The sequence below is a fragment of the Micropterus dolomieu genome, linkage group LG08 (assembly GCF_021292245.1).
Source record: "Micropterus dolomieu isolate WLL.071019.BEF.003 ecotype Adirondacks linkage group LG08, ASM2129224v1, whole genome shotgun sequence".
Taxonomy (NCBI): Eukaryota; Metazoa; Chordata; class Actinopteri; order Centrarchiformes; family Centrarchidae; genus Micropterus; species Micropterus dolomieu.
The window spans coordinates 16,195,586-16,221,393 of record NC_060157.1 but is presented as its reverse complement, the minus strand read 5'-3'; the positions used below and the strand labels follow the sequence as shown (position 1 = coordinate 16,221,393).

General features: G+C 41.2%; 1 protein-coding gene across 1 annotated transcript in view; it reads left to right on the top strand.

The window, feature by feature from the left end:
- The window catches only part of cacna2d3a (calcium channel, voltage-dependent, alpha 2/delta subunit 3a), a 125,553-nt gene that overhangs the window by 22,928 nt on the left and 76,817 nt on the right, over positions 1–25,808 (top strand). Inside the window, exon 4 of the mRNA XM_046055582.1 lies at positions 11,355–11,414. Coding sequence (XP_045911538.1) covers positions 11,355–11,414 — 60 coding nt within the window. The remainder of the gene's footprint in view (positions 1–11,354; positions 11,415–25,808) is intronic.

The window sequence follows — 25,808 nt, the reverse complement described above, 5'->3', positions numbered from 1 at the left end:
TATGTCTGGATATATGGGGTGTGTTTTGTCTTTAAAACACAGGTGGACTGAATAGACTGTAGCATTAGTATCCTGTGGTGGAGAAGTACTGTGCTTAAGTATAATGGTGCAATCTCATACAACGCAAATTTAATTTTCAAATTGCATGTCTTGCATGAATTTGACCTCAGGACTACTCGCACGCGTGTTACCAACATTACATACAATGCAACAATGTGAATAAACACAGCCCAGCATTATGGACCCAAAATAAACATTTAGTTGGGATTTAATTGCAATAAATGGATCAAAATGATGCTGAAATAACTACATCAACTTTTAAAATTCTTGTTTCCTGAGTCGAGTTTGGATCGATCAGGGTCATGCCATGCTAACTTGTATCACAGTCAAGAACAACAATAGCTGGAGTCAAGTAAACGACACATATTTTCTGAACTTACCAGGTAGTTCAACTTCCTCACTTACTTTTCTCCAAGCAGTCTCCCGTTTTGCCCGGTTTCTGTATAAATATGAAGTAGTAACACAGAGCTGTGGGTGAAAAGCGGAGGTCGGAAACTCAGTAGCTCACTGCTTTTAATACCAAAAATTATGATTAAAAGTTAATTTAATAAAATCTATTTCCTCTGAGTTCCCCCCACCAGTAAACGGCTCAGTATCAGATCATAATCTGGTGCGGGTGCGGGTGTTTATTTGTCCTAAATCTCCGGCGCTGCCCCCAACTCCCTCCTCCAGAGCTCTATCCCTCCGATTATTAATACTTGTGTACTTTGACTTAAAATTTTGAACACAGGACTTTCACTCATTTTGGTGTATTTTTATATATTGTATTATTTATTTCTTAAATAAAATATCTGAATGCTTCTTTCACCAGTGTTGTTGGTACAGGTGTACATGTACAGGGTGAACACACTTGTCCATATCTGTGTGTGAGCATGTCTGCATGCATGTGGATTTGTGTGTGCGTGTGTGTGTGTGTGTCTGTGTGTGTGGGTGGATGGGTGGGTGGGTGTGTGGGTTGTCAATGCTGTAACAGGTGCAGTTCAGGATGCGTCCACGGTGCACTGCCTCTCTGGCTGCAGCTCTAGCTCCAGGTGATAGATCCTATCAGGACAACATGGTGCTGTTAACAGAAATTGGATTTCTCTTTGAGAGTCTGGTCCAAGGATACAAGCTGAAAGGAAAGCGAGTGGGGGGGGTCACAGATAGTGACAAACCATTTCCATGCCTCAGCTTTGCTTGTGTCTGTGTTATTATTCTTATGTATGATACCTTTGCCCACTCGGACTGCATGACCATGCCTTTTTCACAGTGTTACATTAACTTTGAAAGCATCCGCATTTCCACCTGTCTACGTGCACAACAGCCTTCACTGAGCACATAGAGAAGATGAAGTATTTCATGCTAATATGAGTCATCTGGCATTTAGAAAAATATGACTCCTACTCTTACATAACGTTTGTTGGCATGAAAGCAAGGTTCTAATTGAATATTGTTCTGGTTATATTATTAACTCCTTCAATAGAAAATGGGGGATTTCTTATAATAATGAACATTGTGCTGGAACCGCTGCTTTCCGGACCAACTGTATTCAACTTATGTAACTAAATTTGAGAGACATGTCTTGTCTGTTGCAAGTGTCTAATAAACTAACTTACTGACAAGAGTACATTTTATTGAGCTGTGAGATTAGATGTATTGAATCTAGTAACACAGTTGTCTGTGTGTGCCATCTCCTTGAGAGTGCGTTAAATCCCTGGAGATATGAGGACTTGGTTAGCTAATGGCTTCTCTGAAGCCGTCTGCCCAGATGCAGGATGCCTGGTAATTGTGCATCTCAGGGGGTTTTGTATGGCAGTGTGTGGTAATATGTGTGTGGAGTAAACGACAATAAATTTTATAGGAAAGAAATTTGAAGAAGGTGGAGGAGCGACAAGAAAGGCCCAATGCTTACATGCATGGAGAATATAACCATTTCATTTTTAACACTGACCTTGTGATGCATTGTTAGTCGCGAACATACAATGGAAGTATCCAAGATTCCTCTTTCTCTTTTTTCCCCTTCTTTCTCCAATTTCTCTCTGCTTTTATTACCCAAACTCTCATCTGTCTGACCTAGCGTGCAGTCCCTCAGCTGTCCTTAAGCATCCCTGGCTCTTTTGTCAGTCTCTCCCCGCTCTACTCCGCCTCTTCCCATCTCTCTGCTTTTTGCTAAAGTATGTGTGGCGCATCAGTGATTCATTTTCCGTGCAGACGCTCTCCCCTGTCCGTCAATGTGGTTTTATCTAACCGTCTCCTCGTCGATTCCCCCTCTTTATCGCTCGCCACCACCTGCTGAGAGACAGCAGCTTCTGCTGCTGTAAAAGGCTGCACCTGTAAATATGTGTGCATGCCAGTTAATGTCATTCTTTTTAAGTGTGTTTAGGTGAGAGAAGGTTTGTGCTTTCACTCTTGTGCATTAAGAGAATGGCTTTGATTTGAATAGAGCAAGATGATATGGTAGAGAAACGTGTATAATCTGAATTCCTAGTATTTAAGCTTCAAGCATGCTTTGTGTGTGGTATTGTGTGTAACAGAGAGTGACAGACTGCATATATATGTGTGTGTAATTACACTTAGAATTGGTGTTTGATTGTGTTCATGTCTCGATCCTTTATCATCTCCACATTATTGTGGCAAGCACAGGAAATAAAACTTTGGGCAAGAGCAGTTGAGCCCTTTAGTTGCTTCAGACAATTTAATTGCAACTTCACTGTTATACATAAGATAATAAAAAAAGTGCCAATCAAACAATGTTTCAAAGTAAACAGCTTCCAAAGGACATGTGTGTGTGTGTGTGTGTGTGTGTGTGTCATTGTTTTTAGCTTTTGTGTGTGTACTGTAAATAGGCATGCATGTGTATTTATGTGTTTATTCCAGGGCTCAGCAAGCTGTCTTACTTCGCCATTGTTAGTTTTTGATTGCCATTACCTTCATCAGTTCCTGAGTTGGTGGGGTATTATCATTGTCTAGCAGACAGCAATATCCTCTCCTCTCCTCTCCTCTCCTCTCCTCCGCTCTCCTCTGTCTCTCTACCTCTATCTCTTTTGTAAAAAGCTTGTCTGCTGGCTGAAAATGGTGGCAAAAGCAGACGGTTAAAGAAACAGTGAACATGTTGTTATCAAAGTTGAAAGGCGTGGAGCTATTGTAATGCCCTCTTTGAAGTCGAGCATGGCTGTGTTTCATGTGACAAATGCACTTCAAAGGAGAGTGGATGCCTTGCTGCCAGGGCTGTTTCTCCTGTAATGGCATTCGGTCTCTGCATGCTCTGTACCTGCTGATATCATTTACCTGTGGCAGCTACGCCTCTATAGTCCTCAACATGATTACCTTTGTAGAGCAGGGGAAGTCTACATGGGGGTATGTTAGAAATAAAAGCCTGTAAATGAAATGTCTCAGCCAGCAAAACCTCCTATGAACTTTAATTTTCATTTGCTAACATGCACAAAGAATTTTAAACACAAATTTAGCATTTCAACAATATGGCACAACTCATCCTCTGCAGGAGATGATTTGAATTAAGATTTACAGAGGTTTATTACAGCTTGGGTTTTATTTTCTGAAAATGATAACATTGCAGTTTTGCAGTGCTAAAAAGAAGTCTGACAGAGCAAGAAATACCAGCAATCAGACAATCAAACGTCATGGTTAGTTGAACTTGTTTGGAACAAACAAAGAGAAATATGGAGAAAATGAAGATGCATGAAAAAACACAAAGGCTTCTTCCACATTCATCACAGTTAAAAAACTAACTTCGAGTTTCAAATTCAGCCTACTTGCCGTTTTTGTGCTCAGACACACACACACACACACACACACACAATTTTCTCGTGCCATCAGGGAATATTACTGACATTTTGGGTGCACTCACTTTGATTTCACTTCCAATGAAAGTGGTTTTAAAAAGTATTGCCCAAACTACAAATATAAGTTGTAATAAACCACAATTTACCTGTAAGGGTAGTGTCAGCGAGCCACACAATAGCCACGTTTCCATCCGAATGTAGTGCAAATTACAACCGAATTTCTAGAAAATCATAGGGTATCATAGGGTTTTCCAACTCATCTAAGCGTTTGTTTTGTTTGCTTTTATTTTTCTCAAATTTCTGACACTTTCACACAGGCTATTTTTTAATAACTAGAATGAAAGTGCACATACAAACTGATGGCTGGAAATACTAAATGTCATTAGTCATGAGTTTCCTTTTTCAACATTTTGTTCATGTTCTCTCCCCTAAAGAAACAGATAAAAAGGAAAGACAAATTATTATTCCTTGATTGCAGACATGTGTAAAAGCTGAAATTGCTATCCAGGATAGTTCTGTTAGGGATTATAATGGTGTGGCCTGACCCTGCAGTCTTGTCCTGCCCTTTCCTCCTGTCTGCCCTCCTCACTGACGTACCACACTGTCACACTGCGCTTACAACACTGCTCCCCTCATTTTCCTCATTTTATTAGCTGTCCTCAGTCTCAGATCATTGCCACGTCTGTGTGTCTGTGTCTGTCTGTCTGTGTGTGAGTGTTTCTAAAAGAGTGAGGGCCACTAATGACAAGGCAGAGCCAGCCAGTAGATGTCTGGACAGTGGCAGTCTCTTCCTTCTCCTTCTCTCTGGTTGTTTTTCTGTCAGCAAGAAATCTAAGTGGGAGAGATTGAATTGTTTTCTAGAATGGTAAAACGGGGATGTAGGCAGGAAGGATGAGAAAAGCAAATGTCAAGAAAATATATAAGTCAAAGTTCAGTGTAAGCATGAAATGAAAGTGAAGAAAGTGTGAAGAAAGAGGAAATATGAGACAGAGATTGGGAAGGCAGGGCTAGGTTAAGCACATTGCCTTCATATTCCCTTTCAGTCAGCAGAACTGCTGAGAACTTGTCAAGTATTGATTATTGGGACTTGATGTTTCAAAGTTCACTCCCTACTCTCTCTTCACACCCTCTCTCGTTCCCTCTCTCTTTCACTTTCCCTTTGTATCCGTCTCTCCGCCATGCTCTGTCTACTTGGCTTGTACCCAATCTAAATGTGCGAAACAGAGGAAGCAAAGTGTCACAGAGCACTTTTCCATTTTGTTGATGCTGCAACTCTTCCTTGGCTGGTTGGACAATATTAATTGCTGTCCCCAGTGCTATTGATGGGCTGACCCGAGCCAATCCTGCTCAGCCCAGCCCAGGCCTCGACGGATCAGGCCTCTGGCAGCACAAAGACCCGTAGGACCTGCCCTGATCCAGTAGGCCAATGCTTATTTAGCATTTCTTCTTTAAACTGAGAAATAGCTATACATATGCCAAGCAGAAGCAAGTTATTCAAGTGCATTAGCTTACTGCATGTATACTTTAATTGTATAAGGGTGCACATAGAGACATTTTAAGAGTGCAGACATATTTAGATGTGGGGAAAAAGTATCAGTACTACTATTTACACATGCAGACAGAGCTGAGGAATGCAGCTGAGCTTGATTAATTTGGGCCAGTGTTGGTAAGTTGTGTATTAAATAGTTAACTCTAACTAGCTTTAACTCTGCTACTCTTAAGGCAGAATGTTCAGATGTCCTCAACAAATTATAATTCAGAAGAATGATTATATGGAAAAAAGAAAAGGTAAGTTCTATCCTAAGTACAAATGCATGCTGAACCAACAGCACACAGCTCCCCTGGGAATGTTTTTTTTTTATTGTGAGTCTATTCAGAGCTGTAGTTGACTGTGGTCTTGTTCTAGGCTACCTCGAGAGAACATTCACATTCAGGCCACTGCCCTTCCCTCCCCTTGGTGGAGGAAGTGTGCCAAGGCAAGGCTTAATGTACTGCTTAAAAAAAGTCCGCTACCAGTCAATAATATATGTGACCCCCCCCATCCACCACTCCTGTGCTCCTTTGACAGCGGTGGCTGTTAGCATAGCTCAGCTATATATGACAGCTTTCGCTAACTTTCACGGCTTTAGTGTTGCATTCATAATGGATAGGCATTTGTTAAGGTCAGTGGCTTCAACCGTCAGGAAATCTACCACACAGCATGTACAGCGCAAGAACAAAAGGCCAATCAAGTTGACAGCTAAATGGGGGGGATCGTTTATGAACTTTTGAAAGTGTAAACAAGCTGAATCCTTTGTCGGGCAAATCACAATCACAGGATGGCAGATAATGAAAGAGGGCGGATGAGTGCAAATGTCAGAGAAATGGAGTGGGCGGGTGGAAGGGGGTGGGTTGAAAAATTATGAAATAGGAACGGAAATTGTGTTTAATTGCGAGGGAAGACCTTGCTTCACCTAACAATGGGGAACTGGGGGAACATTCGGATAGTTAGGTTTTTTTTCAGGTTGAAAAAAGTTGGGTCTACACCGGTCAGAACCAAAGATGATATTGTCTTAATAGGGACTCAAATCTGATTGAAACCTGTATTTTTAGGCCTAGCAGAATTTCAAACAATTAACATGTAGCAAAACACACAGATATCTTGTCATGGCTGGGATACATGTCAATACATTTATTCCATGCCTCAGACATTTCCTTCTTTAGGACAAAATAAATTATCTTAATGCTAATTTATTCTTCATATGCATCTTTTTCAGTGTTAATATGCATCACTTCAGGCAACCTGACAGCTCCAAAGTATCATAGGAAGTGTTACAAAGCAATGGGGGCACAACACATTGTTTCCTGTGGTTTGATTTGGGCTGAAAACAAATTAACAAATAAAATGAGCCTGAGGGGAATTAAGGGAAAATTGAGCCTGACCCAGACCAGGCCAGTCGGGTCGGGTCTAATCAGGTTTGTGCTGAGAATCAAAGCTCTGCAGTGAAAACAGAGACCAGCAGAAACACACCGGGGATCTGATCTGAGTCTTCTTCTAGCGCTAACAAATCTAATCCAGCTACCACAGCAAGCCTTGTTAGCTCTGTGTGTTCAGATTTTACCCTGTCAGTTACAGTGGAGGCCTGTGAATGTGTACGGTTGTGTATGAGCGTGTGTGTGTGTGTGTGTGTGTTTTGAGGGAGACAACAGGGCCTGCCTCTCTGACTGTGTCAGTTTAATTAATGCTGTCATCTCTTACCAAGCCCGAGTCTCGACAGAATGACTTGAGAGAAAAAAAGTGTTTTCCTCTCTTTTTTTTTTTAAACTGCATCATACACTTTGACAGGACCACCTATTGACGAAAAGACATGGCAGGCTCATTTGAATATATATATGCAAGACACACACAAACACATGCAGACAGATAGCGCACACAATCACATGGGCACACAGCAATACAACACACACACAAAGACAAACGCACCACCTGTAGTGTTCGCCGTGGTGATATGCTGGAATTGAAATTCACAGGAGTGAGTAGTACCTACTTATCTCTAATCTGTTTTTCCAAATGAAAAACTCCCTGCTACTATACAAGTTATTTTTTACCCCAGAGCTTTAACTCCCATGTTATTGCATGGTAAGTTATACTACATGAACGATATGCCAGAATAGATTATCTGCAAGTGTGTAAATGTTCAGCAGTTGTTGACCATGTAAAAGGATGATGTAATGTTGTGTAATTTTTGCAGCCAGTTGTTTTTCATGTGCACACATATGAGAGAGTAATAGACTAAATTTTCAGTCATAGGATTGAAAAATTATACATTTCACAATATGACTTTTTTTCAGGCCGTCTCACATCTGCATATTGATAGATACGCACACACACAGCTACAAACACACACACACAGACACACAAACACTCGGATTCCACCACGCGCACAATGACGGAATTGCATACTCTCACATTCAGTGATTGACATTTGCAAAAGCGGCTGCATGACAGAAAGGGTCAAAGGCCTAATATTTTAACACGTGTCAGCTTAGAAAAACATTAACTCTCCCGCATGCACACGCAAACACACACCGTCACCCACTCACAAACGCTGAAAAGAGTCTTTCTATCGACACCATCTTCATATGCAGCATCTGACATTTCGCTGGGAGTGTGAGGCTAAGCGTTCAGACCTTTAGAGAATGTTATTCCTCATACCTCTCTCATCCTCCCTTTATTCAGTCGTCCTTCTCTTTGTTTGTTCCTAGAGTATGCTCTGGTGTGGATTTTCCGCAGATGCACCTGCCGGAGGTTTCGCGGCGCCTCTCAATGCCCGGATGTACACACACACAGAAACATAAACTAGCACACATGCTAGTTTCTTCTATTCTAAAAGCAATCTGAAGAAGTCCAGGCCAGAGAGGACACAGAGGCAGCCACTATGTCTTATGCTGTTCTCCATCATAACCACAAAGGAAGCAGAACATATAATAACAGAACAGAAGTGCACACATGAATTTATAGCACAGAATCATATGCAACGATATGCAATGGCCAGGTGTGTTGCTATGGTGAAGAAAATGATTGGCCAGACTGTAGATTACAGTGTTCACTTCCCAAAACAGCCTGCCTGCACACACAGCAGCAGCTCAACACACACACACACACACACACACACACACACACACACACACACACACACACACAACTTCACACAACTTCACACATGGCTCAGCTGAAATAAGCTGGCTGATTGCAGTAGGTTTACGGGTAAAGCCATTTGAATGGAAATGTGAAATGGAAGTGCATTACCAAAACTCATAGACACCAGGACCAGCTGTGAATGAGAGAAATCACTTGCTATGAGAACATACCATGCGCATTACAGTTAGAATTAGAGAGAAGTGCTTGTGCTTGTGTGTGTGTGTGTGTGTGTGACAGAGATCCCTGAGTGTCAAGCTATTACTTGGGTCCTTCATCTATAGCCTGTTTGAAATGCTCTTTGCCAGCCATTGTTACAGACTTTTTCTTCATTGAACACAAACCACAATTTTCTCAGTGACAGACCACAGGCAGTAGGGATTGGCACAGTTACATCTTCAACTATCATCACCAACAATGGAACCCCTCAAGGCTGTGTACTCAGTCCCTTCATCTACACCCTCTACACAAATGATTGTATCAGCCCTTCATCCATCACCACATACTGTATGTACGTCACATACTATGATGTAACAGCCACACTTGAACTGCTGTGTAGGTACCAAATCCGTGCTGCCTGCCGGATCACTATCTGCAAAAGTGGTCCTGTCTGTCAACGAAGGTTACCACAAATGTGCCTTTTTATAATTACTTTACACTTGTGTGTTGTTGTCTGTTCTCATCTCAGGGTGTCAAATACACTCATACGCTCATACGCACCCTTCGGCGAGCGTATGAGCATATGAGCATACCAGGGCGCGTCTGTATGAGACGCGCTGTCTAGACCAGAAGCGCTAGTAGCTAGCTAGGTAGCTAGCTATGTTACAAAAAAGGCGTTGACATCTTTCCAAAGCCCTTACCCTTACCCTAACCATCACAGGGGTGTGCCTAAACCTAAGTCAGCGATTGTATGTATGTCGACTGGCTAACCTCACAGCTGTGCTAACAGCTAGGGTTAGCCTCCTTTGTGTTGCTACTTTGTTAGATTGTCGCCATCATTAGAAATTAAAAATGTACTGTTGAATAAGGTTTTTCATATCTTAAGTATCATACCATTATCATAGTGAACACTTTAATCTCCAGTGGTTAAAAAACATCATTATCTTGATTTGAAAGATTTAGTTGGATCATTTTGAATAGTTACCTTCTTTGATTGACAGAACCACTTTTGCGCATGTGCAGAAAGGATCTGGCAGGCGGTACTGATTTGGCACTGACATGCTGGACAACCCTCCATTTCCAACTTGACACAATGGTGCACAATAAACTACGTCTGAAAGCTGAATATTATTAAATAAAACTAAAGATTTTAAACAGTGGTGTGTTGATCAGATTTTGTTTGATCAACACATCACTGCTGTCCATAAATGACAGCAAAGACTCCATGTCAAACGGTTTTGTTGGCCCCCACCTCCTTTTGTGCTTTGCAAAAGCATAATTTAACCCTGCTGTGCTGCCCCCCTCCCTCTTTACCATATTAACCATGTCCAACAAAAACAATCTTATCAGCATCACACAATTCCTCCAAGATCATCTGCCTCCCTATCCCCAATCTTTCAAACATGATCCACAGAGCCATGACATGCCTTCCACTCATAACAGCAAATGACTCTGATCACCCCCTTAGTCCACTCTTCACAGTACTGCTTTCTGGTCTTAGAAACAAGACTTTAAGATGGAGAACAGCTCACTTTGGCACAAGCTTTGCCCCTTCTGCTGTAGCAGCCCTGAACACACTTCCTTGTTGACACTGTAGAGATGTAGACATATCTGAGTGCATATACTATATGTGTGTTAGGGGTATGACGATACATATTATTCATGTCTTGTCTGTCACTCTGTTGTCGTTTATTGTTTCCAGCAGGTACCTAAAATGCTGCCACACAAACAATTAAAATAAAATAAAAACTAATGTGTATATAAGTTTGGGATATGGACATGGTATGTAAACAATATATGTGAGCAAGTGTATATGTTATATATGTGTATATCTGTATGTTTCTGTATGGAATATGTACAGGCTTTGAAAAAAGGGATTCATCAAGCAAACCTGACAAACATTCACTGGCTCTGTCTTCTCAATAGTGAGGATTTGCTGCTTTTCACTGTTTTATATCACTGTGATCTGAACATCTTTAAATTTAACTGTAATGGCAGATTTTACACACAAAACCATTAATTGACTATTTGAATAAAATCATGACAGATAAATTGCTAATAAAAAATAATCACCATTTGAAGTCACACATTAACAACACAGACTCCTGATTTTGTTCTACAATTACAATTTACATTCAATAATTACTATTTTACAGTAGATATTCCAGTTCTCGAATGCTTCTCAAGCAACCCATCCGTACACTGCAACATGTGTAACATGAGTGTGAATGTTGGATTCTGATTCATGCTATGCTGTAATATTACTCTCTTCTGTTAGTGGAAAAAAATGCAAGTCATAAAGCAGGGAGACTTGATTGAAAAGGGACTGTGCAACATACATTTCTCCACGATTATCTTTAATTTGAGAATGATGACAGCAACATGTTGCATGCTTTTGACAAAAAAAAGTTGATAGTTCCAGAGAGAGAGAGAGAGAGAGAGAGAGAGAGAGAGAGAGAGAGAGACACACACACAGCCGAAGGGAGCAGTGTAAATGTGTGTGTCCTGGGGTTTGTAGTGTTGCTCTGGTGGGGTACTTATAAAGCCAGTTGTAAAGCTACTTTCTGCATGTGTGTTTCTCTGCCTTTATATATTTTTGATCCACTATTTAATTCACTTTTGTACTAAAACTATTATATTTCTCCTCTACCCTCCCCTCCCCTCTTCTCCTCTAGAGACTGGTAGAAGCGGCCGAGGAAGCCCACCTACAGCACGAGGAGGATCCAAACCTGCAGGTATGTGTATATGTATCCTCTGGCTCTACTGTGTATTCTGACCACAAACAAGATATCAACCCATTAATTAAATCATGCTCAAAATAATTTATCCTACAGTGCTTCTGAGAATGGACCTCAGTGAGAGAAACGGTCAAGTGCCTCTGTAAACATCACAGAGGAGAGGAAAGGGCACGGAGAAAAGGCATTAGTAAACTTGTTCTGCAGTCTGTTTTGCTAGACTAAGCTCAAAGAGTGTTTTCTCTTTTAAAAGTGCCTGTTAGTCCACATCTCTCTATAATCTTTCTGTCAAAATATGTTTTGGTCAGCCACTGTCATGCTGTCAGATATTCCCCATACCCAGAGGAGCAGACTTGCCAACAAACAAGAGTTTTGATTTTTTGTATTAATGAGTTGTTGTGCACTACCAACCCCAAACAAAAAATCCACTCTTATTCTTTGTGATTGTTTACTGTGCATCAATGGGTCCATCTTGTGTAATGACTTTGCATTCTGTGGATAACTAAACAAAATCATAGACAATGAAACATCACATTGAGCCAGTTCTAGCAGTCTAAATAGATTTCTGAGCATAATCATCAGTGAGATGTACACACATGCCAGGAGTAGGTGACAAATCAGAATGACTGAGAGCATATGAGGAGATCATAATGAGTTCTTTTTATGCCATAAACTGCGCAAAACAATGAAATGTTCAATATACTAAGAAGGAAGACTGTTATAGCTCAGAGTGCAGAATTAGCTATTAGCATCTAGTTATCTGGTCAGAACACTGGATTTTAAATGGTGCAATTTGCTGGAAGGTGGTGGATAGTTTTACACAGGTCCCGAAGAAACACCTGCTGTAACGCAACACAGCTCACACTGTTACTGCGTGTTTACGTCTGTTTAATTAATTGTTGGGACATTTGTCAGGCTCTGTGATCAATGCTTCGGTGATCAGTTTGACGTGCATTGTCATGTGCGTGTCAAAAACAGTTTTGGTAATGCGAGGATGAGTGTCACAGACAGTTTTACCGCTAAACATTTTACTGGTTTCAAGCAACTTGCTTTATTTTTGAAAACTGAAAATGTGTATGTAAGTTGTCTTCAATTATGTGTACAGTATCAGTATGTACTAAATGGGAAACCCATCTATAGAAAATATTAGGTTTTGTTGCTCACCGTTGTTTGTCCAGATCGTTCTTCTCTCTAAGTACCAAAAGGCCAAAGTTGAAGAGGTTCCAATTTTTTCCACTGGGGGTGAGCATGTTTGTGTGTGGGTGGCACAGTGTGTTGATCATCCTGACTGCATACATGTAAAAGCTATTTAGCATTCTGCTGGATTTGCCACAAATGCTCCTGTACCTCTTTACCTCTTCCCAAATGGCAGGAGGGAAAACAGAATGTGGGAAGGGTGGTGGCGATCTTTGATGATGCTGGATGCTCTGCTAATGCAGCGTTGATATTAAATCACAAGCAGAAATGGGAGACAGGCACCAATGATTTTGGTAGCTGCCTTTCCTATCCTGTTCAGGTGATGTCGTTTGGTCTCTTTGCAGTTACCACACCAAGAAGCAAGATCATAGGTTAATATGCTTTCAGTGGTGCCCCTGTAGAAGTTGGTGAGGGCATGGGTGGGAAGACTTGCCCTTTTAAGTCTGCAGAGGGGATGGAGCCGCTGTTGGTTTTTAACGATGGCCGAGGTGTCAAAGCGGTGCCATTTGTTGAATATTCTTGTGGTCTTAATTGATGTCACAGGGAAAGGTAAGACGGGTCTAGCTTGGAGTCATTAACTGACCCTACAAGTGTTCACTGACCTTCCAGCTCTAGTCATTTCTCTCATCTAACTGTCTTTGTTAGGAAGACAACAGTTAAGCTAATTAGGTAGAGACGGTAGCCCAGGCGACAGGCTAGCAGATTCGCTGTTCTCTGGGAATCTGGCAAGGCTGAGTCTTACAAGAATGTTTACAAGAACTTACTGGCTCCATAGATTGGAGTAGAACTCATGGATAGTAATAGATTCTCAAATGACGTTGCATTGGAGAATAAACATCAGATAGATTTGTTGTCTAGGTTAAGGCCAGCTAAAGATGACCTAATAGGGAAACCTACAGGAACTAGGGGGAAGACAGAAACATAAAAGGGACCAAAAGATGTTATCCTTCAGATTTGGTGTTGGCATTTGACATGTTCACATGTACTGTATCTCCTCGCTCAATAAACTGTGCTATGTTCAGTCTTCATCAGTCTCCGAAACTTCTTCATTACAACTAAACTTGGCTCAGTATTTCTTCAGCACCATTGATGGTCAGTGGCATATGATGGTGCCTGCAGGCCTTCCTGAATTCAATTACCATCGACTTTGTTGATGATGTTGGTATTATATCTGACAGTACAGTCATGTGTTAGAAGGGTGAACAACACGGTGTTCAGGATGCGGCCCTGGGGTAAGCCTCTACTCACTGATATGGATTTTGATCTGTGTCCGCCAACCCTAACTGCCTCTGTGTCAGGAAGTTGAGGTCCCAGTTACAGGTGCCAGTGTCCACGACCACCTACCGGGCTCGATATGCAAACTATAAGGGATAGAGGTTTGTAGTGAGGCGGGCCTTGATGTACTGCATGACAAACTGCTCAAAGCACTGCATGACTATGGGAGTCATTCATACATGCTGGGGTTGACTTTTCGGGCATGGGAATAGTGGCGGTGCTTTTGAGGCAGGTGGGCACTACTGCTTGGCTGAGCTTTTTTCATCTCTTCTGCACAGTTATAAAAAACAAGCCCAAGTAGGTTGTCTGGCCCTGTGGCTTTGCGTGGGTTGACACTGGCAAAAGCTCTCTTTACCACAGCTGTGGAAAGCTGGAGTACCTGGTTGCTGGGTGGTGGTGGGAGTTTCTTGCTTACTTCAAAACGTGCATAGAAGTCACTGAGTTAGTCTGGTAGGGAGGGCTCAAGATCAAGTTCAATTTTGCAGGAAAGACCTGAGAACAAACATAGCCAGACATCACTAGCTAGATTTGAAGATGAAAGTTTATAATATATCATTTTTGGCATTATGGAGATTAGGGCTGAATGATTAATCATTTTCAAATCGAAATTGTGATTTGAAAGAACGCGATTAACTAATTGTGAAGACCGCAAATAAAATGGAGGGTAATTATACAGCTCATCTGACCCGTTTTAAACAGTCATGCAGTTACAAATTCATTCCGTTGTCATCCTTGTGTGACACACCTGCTAACCAATCACAAGCGCCATCTGCCTCCTGTTACCATCCTACATACACATCAGAGCGGGCATAGGGCATGTATATTTTACAACAACAAAAAAACTAGAGGAAAACATGGGATAATGGCGTCAGTCAAATAGACACAGGCAACGTCTCTGCCGTGATTTTGTCTGGCGTCAACTCACACTGAAGTGTTTCAGCAGCGGAGTGTTTAGCTGCCCTACGTTGTTTACATGTTGTTAGTTTGTTATTCTGTGTGCTTCAACTATGGAGAACAGCTCTCTGTGAGCCCGTTCTGTTCCACTCTCTGCACGGCTACATCCACATGGAGCATTTCAGAATAAGAGCGTTTTGCCTTCCTGATTTTGCGGACTTGTTCAGATTTTGTTCATTTGTTCATTTGTCCTTGCTTTTTGTGCTTCTTCTATGGTTAAGTAGGCTAGGTAGTTAAATTGTTTCATTTTTGTCTGTTTTAACTATGTTTATTATTAATTAAAAAGATGCTTGTACACCGTTCACAGTCTTAGTCTAGACTGCTATACATTGTCAGCCATGATGATGACGTAACTCTTCTCGTAACTGTAAATATTAAAACATAAGTGGTAGAAACATAATCCCCAACCTCACTGTAACCCAAAGGATGCATGTGAAAATATGTTATAAAAATATATAAATATTTAAATATGAACTTGACTCACTCAAATTTTTCACGTCTGTCAGGTTATGTTTGACTCCTACTACTACACTACCCCCTCATATGAGGTTAATATTTAGGGGGATTCCCAGGAGCATTGTACACCATATCAATCTAATATGAACAAATCTACTGCTTAGTTAGTGCATCATGATTGCACCTGCAGATGTGTAATTTAAGTTAAACATTAAGAATGAAGATATTTTGTCAAGGGTGAACCCTAAAGCTGCGTTCACACCGAAAGCAAATTTAATATTCGCCTCGCTTTACTCGCGCAAGTTTGACCGCTGGACATTTTGAGTGTTCACACACAATCCGTTTTAAGCGAATAAACACAGCCCGTGGATACTACAGCTATATGAACCCAAAATAAACCCTTTGCCGTGATTTAGTTGCAATAAACGGATCAAACTGATGCCGAAATAACTACAATATGATGCCGTTTTGTTAGACATATGAATTCATGCTTTGTGAGGTATGTCAGCAAGTCAGCAGGACGACAACTTTTAAAATAAGTGTTTTCTGAATGGAGTTCGGATCGCTCAGGGCTATGCTATGCTAACCTGTTCACAGTAAAGTAAACAACAGCTGGAATAAAGTTACAGACACACATTTTCTAAACTCACCAGGTAGTTCAACTTCCTTGCTTTCTTTTCTCCAAGTAATGTCCAGCTTTGTTTTTTATAGAAAAATGAAGTAGTAGTCCGGCAGAACTCTGGTGCCATCCGACGCTAACAACAACAGTGGAACCGGATGTGCAAGGAAGCTAGCTGCTAAGAAGCGCGAGTGAAGATAAATAAAGTTGTAATTCCAAAACATAAAGTAAAAAGCTAATTTAATTAAACCAGTTAACACTAATCTCCTCCTGCAGGTAAACGGCTTAGTTGTCAGAGCAGAATCCAGACCCACTATGGGTGTTTATTTGTCCGAAAGCTGCAGCGCTACTCCCCGTCCACTTCCCCGTTCTTTAGCAACTCCCCGTCGGCCAGTGGATTGTCATTACACCGCTTGCCTGGTCCTCTCCAAACAACGCTCCGAAGCCGCCGGTGACGTTCGGACAATCACACCACTGATAGGCTTTTGCAACATCGTGTCAAGAGAATTTCTCGCCCAAGCTGAAAAATTTAAAATTGCGCGAACCAGCGAATTGTGCGACAAACGCCTCATTCGCGCCGCCCGGAGCGAATTCGCAGGAATTCGCGTCTTTCCATTGAATTTGTATGTAATCAAGCCGCCCAAAATGCTGGATTCGCTTTCGGTGTGAACGCACCTTTATGTTTTTGTAAGCCAGAATATTACTCCTAAATTGTGAATTATTTAAGGTATTTGGTCACTGTCATATTCCTACTTAAAAAGCTTGACACATTAGTGTCAAACTAGTCCCTGCGAGTTTCACGTCAGTTCTGCAGACTTGGGGAAAATACAGTCAGCTAATCATATTTGCATACACACCCCCAAACCCAGCCTCTGCTCTCATGGTTCTGCCTCAAATCCATTTGAGCAGCTTTAATTTTTAGAGTGCTGCTTTGTATTATGTGTGTGCGTGTGTGTGTATGTGTGTGTGTGAGAGAGAGAGAAAGAGGCTGAGTGCACTTCCCTTTTTTTGCCTGAGTTTGCTGCACATCATGCACATCTCAGAACAGAGTTTATTGAAGTAGGAGGTGCAACAGCAGAAACTTGAGTTTTAAAGCGGAAATATGATGCTAAGCCGACTTGGGAGTATTTGCTGCTAAACTTCTTATAAAGTCTGTGGCGTGTGTGTTATGTGTGCTTGTGACTCTGCCTGTGGCGGTGAGTATGTGTTTACTCTGTCAGCTCTTTAAGGCATTACTGTGAATGCACTGTGGTTTTCGGCTGTCATGGGCCATTAAGGAGGATCAATTACTAAATTTAACCACTGACTGCTGTTCAGCTCTGATTCCTCCTCTCATTGTACCCCTTTCCTTTCTTCTTTTTGTTTCACCTGCTTGACCCCCCCCCCGCGAAACTTCCAAATATTCCTAGTTTACAGCAAGTGACGATACGCTGCTTTTTTCCATTTTATTGATTGTACAAAAGAAGACAGCTGAAGACGCCACCTTGGGCCTGGGGAAAGTTTATCGTCCACTGTGACCCATCCGCCAGTGTGTCCCTGAGCAAGACACTTAATCCCTAGTTGCTCCAGAGGCGTGTGACCTCTGACATATAAAGCAATTATAAGTTGCTTTGGATAAAAGTGTCAGCTAAATGAATAAATGTAATCAATATATCAACACAATAATTAGCTGGTTAATTGATAATGAAAATAATTATTAGTGACAGGACTATAGATATTGTAATATCACAATGACATATTTTAATCACATTTAGTGCAGCTATATTGTTGTTTGAGGTAGGACAAAATTAAGCTACTGTACTTGACATACAGTTTCAGAAGTGCTTCTGTCTAGAATTCTGCACTGACAAGTAAGAGATCTAAATTTATACCATAATGCAATGCAGTCACACAGTGTTATGTTTTGAGAGGGTGATTTTCTTTATTTTTTAAATTGTCTCTCATTCTACTCTCTGACAATCATATTTGTTCCCTCTTCACAATCACCCACAGCTGATTGCAGCAAGTTCACTCTGGGTTTGAACACCATTCTGGAAATTGTAAATCATCAACTGAAGCAACAGGTACACCAGAGATTAGCCAATAAGAAAATTGTAATATTTCATCACAAAAATATTTGTGTGTGTGTGGTGTGTGGTGTCTGTGTGTGTGCCAATTTCCAACTATTGTTGGTCGGGGACGAGTATAGACTTGCAACCCACGTTAAAGAAACATTACGGTCCTGGTTGATTTGGCGACACCTGTAGTCACTGGTGTGGTTTAATACTACAGGCCACAGAATTCTAGGGACAACAAAACAAACTATTGTCATATAAATAAAGAAGTCAGGCAATAAATGACCTTTTTCCATCATTCTGTGAAGCAACTGTGATCTGACTTCTTCTTCGAACAGCGAAAGTGAAAGGAGCTGTGTTACTTTGCTGTGAAAATCTTCAAGATTGATACTTTAACACACACACACTATAATAAAACAACTGAAGAGTTATGTTTACTGAAGAGTAAAATGTGAGATTTAGCTTGTTGCAAAACTGCCAATGCAAGTGGAGTACACACACACACACACACACACACACACACACACACACACACACACACACACACACACACACACACACACACACACACATACATATGGTTCCCTGCACAGGTTTTATACAGGAGTAAATTCTGTATGTTTTGATGTATCTTACGTTATCTGTACTTTTGTGTGTTGCTGATGCACAAAGACAAAATTTCATGTTACAAAACTGCCTTCATAGACATGTACTTGTGTCTGTCAAGTATTTATTTATGAAGGCAATTTTGCATGTTCTTGTGGACATGTGGTTTGGCATCTGCATGTATGTGTCACTTGTGGACGTTTGTCTGTGTGTCTTTGTGTTTTCATATGCTGCTTGAGGGGCAGTAACACTGTGTGGGCTCACAGCAGTGCTTTATGCCAGTAATTACTTGGCGGCGATGAAATGAACCCAGCAAAGTGAGTGTCCCTTTGTTTCGGCTTTAATGACACAGCTACGGTACAGAGCTGATAATGGCTGATAGAGAGTCTATAGTGTAATGTAGAGTTTCACAAGGCCTAGCACAGAGTGAGATACCGTTAACAAGCCAAAATACCTCTAAACAAGAAGATATAGTATACCAGCATACCTTCAGTATTATGTATGAAGTATGTAAAAAAATGTGGGAGTGGGAAATTAGCAAAAGAAAGAAGAGGGAGGGAAATAAAACAAGGAAGGAGATAGGGAAAAAGCAGGAGAAACATGATTATGACAATTATATGTACCCGGAAGATGGTTGATGGCATTTGCATCTACTTTAATCGGAGATTAACATTATGGACATTTTCTGTTAGCCATATTAGCACACAGCACAAATGCACACTTCCTTAATTGTGGTTGTTTCAGTAATAACATGACAAAATATTCAAGACTTAATAATAAAGAAATCATCATCATCATAACTATAGTCACACTATGCATTACCACTCAACAAACCATCAGTTTGCCATTAACAGCACAGAATGGTAAGAAAATATATGTGCCTACCTTTTTCAAGTTTTACAAAACCAATGCTACTGCCATCAACTTCTAGTGTACTCGCCATCTTCGTCATCATCCTCTCCCCCCTCGTTTTGACCACCTGTGCTGCTGCCATTGCAACCCTGCTGATCCACTGAAATGAGTTTGGCCTGCTTAGGGTCAGACTGACGGACTGGTAAAGTTATGCAGACTTAAGCAATTAACAAGCAACATGTCAATGGGAAATAAAGGAGTGACAGAAATAATTTTTTAAAGCTGTTTCAGAAAGGGAGGTTCTGCGTCGTTCTCCAACATCCGTCACAATTTAATCCCTGCTTCACCAGCCTGGTCAACATTGTAATAATAACAGATTGTCTTTGCCTGGCTATGCGTGTGTGTGTGTTGGTATTTGTCCCTAGTTAAGCAGGTTTTTCAGTACCTCTTGGCAGATGTCGTCGCAGCTATTAATTCTTCCTTGCTAATTGTATTTTGAATTGCCTGTGCATATCATGAAATGGGTGAGCGTTCTTTAGTTGTAATCACAAACTGCTGTAGCCTTTTTTGTTACCGTTTACATGCATGAATATTGATAGGCATGTACACCTGTGCATGTGTGCGTGTCTACAGCTCTGATGGTGGCATTTCTAATAGTGCTTTTTACCGCAGAACATTGTGAATAGACGGTAATTATCACCAGCTGTGCTAAAAATACCACATCTACGCTGTAGGGTGAAACCTCCTCCATCACTATTCGGGGTTTATTATAAAATGTTTGTGTGTTTTTTTGCTATTGGATACATATTTGGCTGGCAGCGGTTTGATAGGAATTTCCTTATCTATCCTTTCCAGAGCTCTTCTGCTTCCATGTGAAATTGGCACAGTAATCTGCTGCCGATTTTCCTCCTTTGCTCTTTTACCCGCAATGCTCATGTACTGTAAATAGGAAAGCAGAGAGCAATCTCCCATGCCCTCTGCAGCCAATGAAGTCCTTCCTTGGAGGTTGGAGACAAACAGCCAATTGCCAAGCCTGATGTTGACTGAAAATGTAGCCCCAGTCTGGAGGGAGCAGTGGGAGAGAAATGCTTAATCTTTCTTTTTCTCTCTCTCTTTTGTTCTCATACTCCCCTGTCTAGGGTATTACCATAGGGTGCAGAGAGGTGGCCACATTCTTGTTGATTTGCCAATTTACTCTTCTTATTACTGGCAAAAATTATTTTGCCCTGAGTGTGTGTGCCTCTGTAACCAGAGGATCCTCTGCTTCACTATCCGGTCGCATGCATGGCCAGTGATGCGACAATGGGACTTTCAAGGCATTTATTCAAGAGTTGGCCTTGACTGTGCAACGTATAATGCACAAATGCGCCACACACACATACACACCGCGCATAATGTGTGCTCCAGACTCAAAGCATTTCGAGGTACCTATAATCTCAGAGAGATGAGTTCAAAAGGTTCCCTACAGAGAGATAGGGTGTTACCTCGAATCACTGATGTTGACAAGCCTCTGGAAAGCTGATTTGAAAGCATGAATCATTTTCAGAAGAAAGAGAAACCTCACAGATCGAAAAGAAACCATATTGCCATTATTATTTTATTGCACCAATGCTTATATTATAGAATGTACTGTCTATAAGAATTGGAGCAAAAAGTCTTTGGAAAGTGAAAAACCATCTGAATTTTACAGATAACCAACACTTCTTAGAAAACGACCGTAGTGTGGGCAGATAACTGGATTTGAACCTGAACATCAAAGAGTTATGGTGCATCCTGGTGCATCCCATACATAATAGTCGGAGCTCACTGTTTGTCCCATATTTTATATATATCACACAGACGGTCTGAGAAGAAAACTGAAATGTTGGGTGAGAGCAGGTTAGTTAAATCTAACCTTGACATTACTTGCCGGAGTCTCGCTCCACAATTCAGTGTCGAGTCTAGAGAAGGTCTGCAGAGATTCTGTACCCAAGTTATCAAATTAATTATTAATTTCCTTTGGACAGAGAACACTTAGCTTAGATAGAATGCAAGCTGCTTTGAGCTCGAATGAGCTTGTTTTTTTAACTACAAATGTTAATTATTACTTTCAATATAAAAAATAAAACTATGCAAAGATCACACAGTTCATAACACTAATAATAATGTTGTTCTTGTCTCTCTCCCTCTCTCTCTCTCACACACACAAACACACACACACACACACACACACACTGCCACCCTGCAGAATTTGAGGCGTGTAATGAGCATTATATCTATATACATGGATTTTGTGTGTGTGTGTGTGTGTGTGTGTGTGTGTGTGTGCGTGCAAAAAGCACATCATTTAAGCACATCAGAAGAATTCCAACTTGGCCGTTCCTCCAAGTTATTTACTCAATCTGCTGTCTTGTTGACTCACTGATTACCTGTAGCCATGCCCCCTGGTTGTTTCCAGTCCCATTTCCACACTCTGGGAGTGGTGTCTCCCCCTATACCATTTCCCAACCGTGAAGAAAGAGAGTACGGAGGTGGGTGAATAAAAGAGGAGAGTCCAAGTTGAGATGAGAGTTAAAAGTGAACACCAGAGGGTGGAGTGTCATGGTCAACCCCCCGCTTTGGTTTCCTCTCTGTCTCGCTTGCTCTCTTTTTTCCCCCCGAGGCTGTTGACTCACTGTTGTGCTTTTTGCAGCAAAGTATTTATCGAAATCAACAGGAGTGTTTTTATTTGTATGTGAGCATGTGGGTCACACACTTACAATACTGTATGTGCTTGACTGGGTGCACGTACTGGAGGATCCTAAGCTGCATACGTGCTCTTCTATAAGGCAAAAGGGACTCTTTCCTGTACGCTTTTAATGCAGTGTGAGTAAGTGTGTCTTTTACACACATTTTTGTCACTGGCAGCCACAATTTTGCCCATTACAACTAAGGCTATAATTTAAAGAAATGACGCATACAATAAATGAGTGACACTCCAGAAGGTTACATTAATGGCAATGCTCAGCTACATTGTGCACCAGCTTAAAATTGCCGCTAAAAAGGCAGCCACTCAACTCAGTGATTGCAGGGAAATAGTAGTATTTAAAGTCAGCATTGAGTGTGTGCGGGTTCAAACCCCGGTTTCCCCGGCATTTCTGTGTCTATGTGTGGCCCTGTGATGGATTGGCGACCTGTCCAGGGTGTACCCCGCCTTTCGCCCGATGTCAGCTGGGATTGGCTCCAGCCCCCACAACGCAGGATAAGCGGTTGACGATGGATGGATGGATTGAGTGTGTGTGCCTCCTTGTAATACATTCTTACACAAGTCTCACTCACAAAAAGATTCTGACTTTCTATAGAAACAAGTGTAGTGCATGTCCACAGGAGCACTGAAACACGTTTATTTATATAGCATAATTCCTACTGAGGCAGTTTTTTTTACATACCGTTTATATTTTAAAGGAATATTTAAAAAATAAAAGATACATTAACATTTAACATATTGTTTAGAAAACTTAGACAATTTCAAATAAATACATTATTAGAATTAATTTAAATGAGAATATTCAAGAAACCAAATTGAAATGCAGTGGAAAGCGGTTGATGTGAAGAGCATCACAGCAGAGATGGATAAGGATCCTGTAGTGTTATACACTGTAGGGTCTGCAGCTAATGATTGTTTTCTTGATTCAGTGAATAATCTTTCTGTAAAATGTCAGAAAATAATGACAGTGGTCCATTACCATTTCTCAGAGCCCCAGGTGAGGTTTTCACAATATCACAGACCACAACCAAAACAAACAAACAAAATATATTGTTGTTGATGACATAGAAAGGCAGAAAACTCTTTATGATTTATTTTTGATCTGGAAACAGCCAATAGTGGTTAATTTCAGGTTTGGTGATTTAGTAGCAAAATGTACCCATAAGCTTCGTCTTTGAAGTCTTCTCATGAAGTACTTTGTTTAGCTGTAAATGTTACAAAAATAAATGAATTTAAAAATAATTCACCCACAGGAATGCAGGAAGCAAAAAGGACAGAAACCAAAGAGAACAGATAGAGGATGACATGTTAATGATAGAATTATATATATCTGCTTAGTCTACTGTGCTAATATATGTCAAACTTTAAATCTTTGGGCTTATGTTTTGAAACGGGGAACTGCAATATGCTCCACTGTTTACCTCTATCAACCCCTCCTCATCCTCTCCATCTCTGACTGTACCACACTGAGTGAGTGGGTGCTGAGAGAACATGTGCGATCTCTCAGGGTAATGCACTGCAGCGTTAAAGATCAGGTTGTTAACACCATGATCAGGGACTGCATTAGTGGCACTGGGCGCTCCTTCACTGTAATGCTGGAATGGCATAATTGACTTACTCAACACATACACCCACACTTACTGTACACACACTGCCTCAATTGAACTTGCACAGATGCCCACACACACATATACACCCTCATGGTTTGCCCCTGCCTCCGTTCACTCACTCTCACTCCCACACCATTGAAACTCAAAAGTCGATGGATGCCATTTTAATCAAAATTAAAGCCCACATGCTGTGAATTTAAATAAGTCTATTAGCAGACTCATTAACCGTTGTTTGTTTACTTTTTTTTACTGACTTTATATTCTCTATACTTTTAACATCTAATGGCACTGGTGGAGTTTTCTCTTTTATTTGCCCTTTCTTTCACTGTCTTTCAAGACACTTACTACAACCAGAACATCTGCACAACTTAAATTGTTTTCTCTGAATCGAGTCATTAGTAACTTTTGTTCTGTGTATAGGATCTTAAGGTCATTGCCATTGTAAAACTTTGGTGTCAATGTGTGTCTGCCCAATGTACATGTATGCGTGTGTTTTTTTTTTACACACTTCACATAACTTTGGTATTCTATTGTCTGCAACAACAAAAGCGCTGAAGTTGCTGGAGAGTGCTTTCATATAGGAATTGAAATATATAAAAAAAAATTATTCCACCTATCGTACAGACCGAGAGGTAAAATGGAGAACAGCCAGCGAGATTGGGAGAGACAATAAGATAGAAAGGGAGACTACACAGAGAGACAGCCTGGCAGTTGCAACAATGGTCTCACAGATAGAGCCGATAGTAGCCAAATCTCAATGAGAGCTGTATGCATAAGAGAGTCCCTTGGAATTAAATACCGGAAAGAGACAGAGGGTGGTGAGGAGCTTGATGAGGAACCAGAGCCAGGGAACAAAAAATAGAAGGAAACGGGCTGAGCCCGAAAAGGAAAGGGATGAATCAGGTTGGGAGGGAGAGACAGAGGAAGTGAGAGTGACTATGATAGAACAGGTACTAACGAGACAATGGCAGAAAGAGAGCAGTGTGAAGACACAACGGGGCCTTTTCTGCTGCAGGTACAGTTTGCTCTGCCTCTGTGCACCACGTGTGAGCGTGTGCGTTTGTGTAAACTTTTTAAGTATCCTAATTTTGGCATGCACGATGTTAGACTGAGGTCAAATGTTGGTTCGCTGGAACCTTTTTATAAGTATGTAGGATATCTGACTCATGTCTTGAGTCTTTCTACTGCTCCCTGTAGCTCCATTTAGCTCATTACACCATTTACATGGAAAGATATAGAAGGACTAAAGTGATAAACAAATATTGAGCAATCACCAAGATAAGAACAGGACCACAAGCCTAGTTCACGCTACACGATTTTTAGCCCGATTTGCCGCTCTGCGATCTCTGCGACCGTCAGGCATAGATCGGGGGTAAATCAGCAGTCAATAGGCGGTCGCCAGTCGTTATGTGTGAACTACACAACGATGCATCAAAAAGGCTCCCTGACACATTGCCGACGTCTGCCAGATATCTAGCATGCCAAATATCTGGAGGAGTCGGCCGACTCGACATCAACATCCAGCCAATGAGAGAAGGCAGGTGGCAGAGCAGGCAGCTACTTTTCACCGCAAAACACTTTTTACTCACCTCCAGCTCTCTCTGTAGCTCAGACAATCCCTGCTACCTGCGTGTGCTAATCCATTCTTTCACCCATATTCTTTGTCTTTATAATTGGTATCTTTATAATAACAAACAACATCTGTTTCGTGTGAAGGTTTGCGTTTCCCTTTTCACATTTCACGTGTGTTTTCTTAACAAAACGTGGTTTGGAGTCCTTGTCAGCTCGTGTAGCATAAGGGGCACATTTTCAGTTGAAAGCAAAGTTGTGCATGATTGTCATTCATGTATTCTTTGCATGTTTGTTTTTTATTAATTTGTTTGGAATGGAGAACAACATGCTGAGAGAGACCTGGAGAGTTTGTGAAGGTGATAATCAGTTGTTATTAAGGCTGGCTCTAGACACCTTGGCCCTGTTTGGCATGAAATAAAGATACAGTTGCCTGGTGAAGAGAGGTCAGGTGCAGAGGAAGCAAAAGATGGGTGT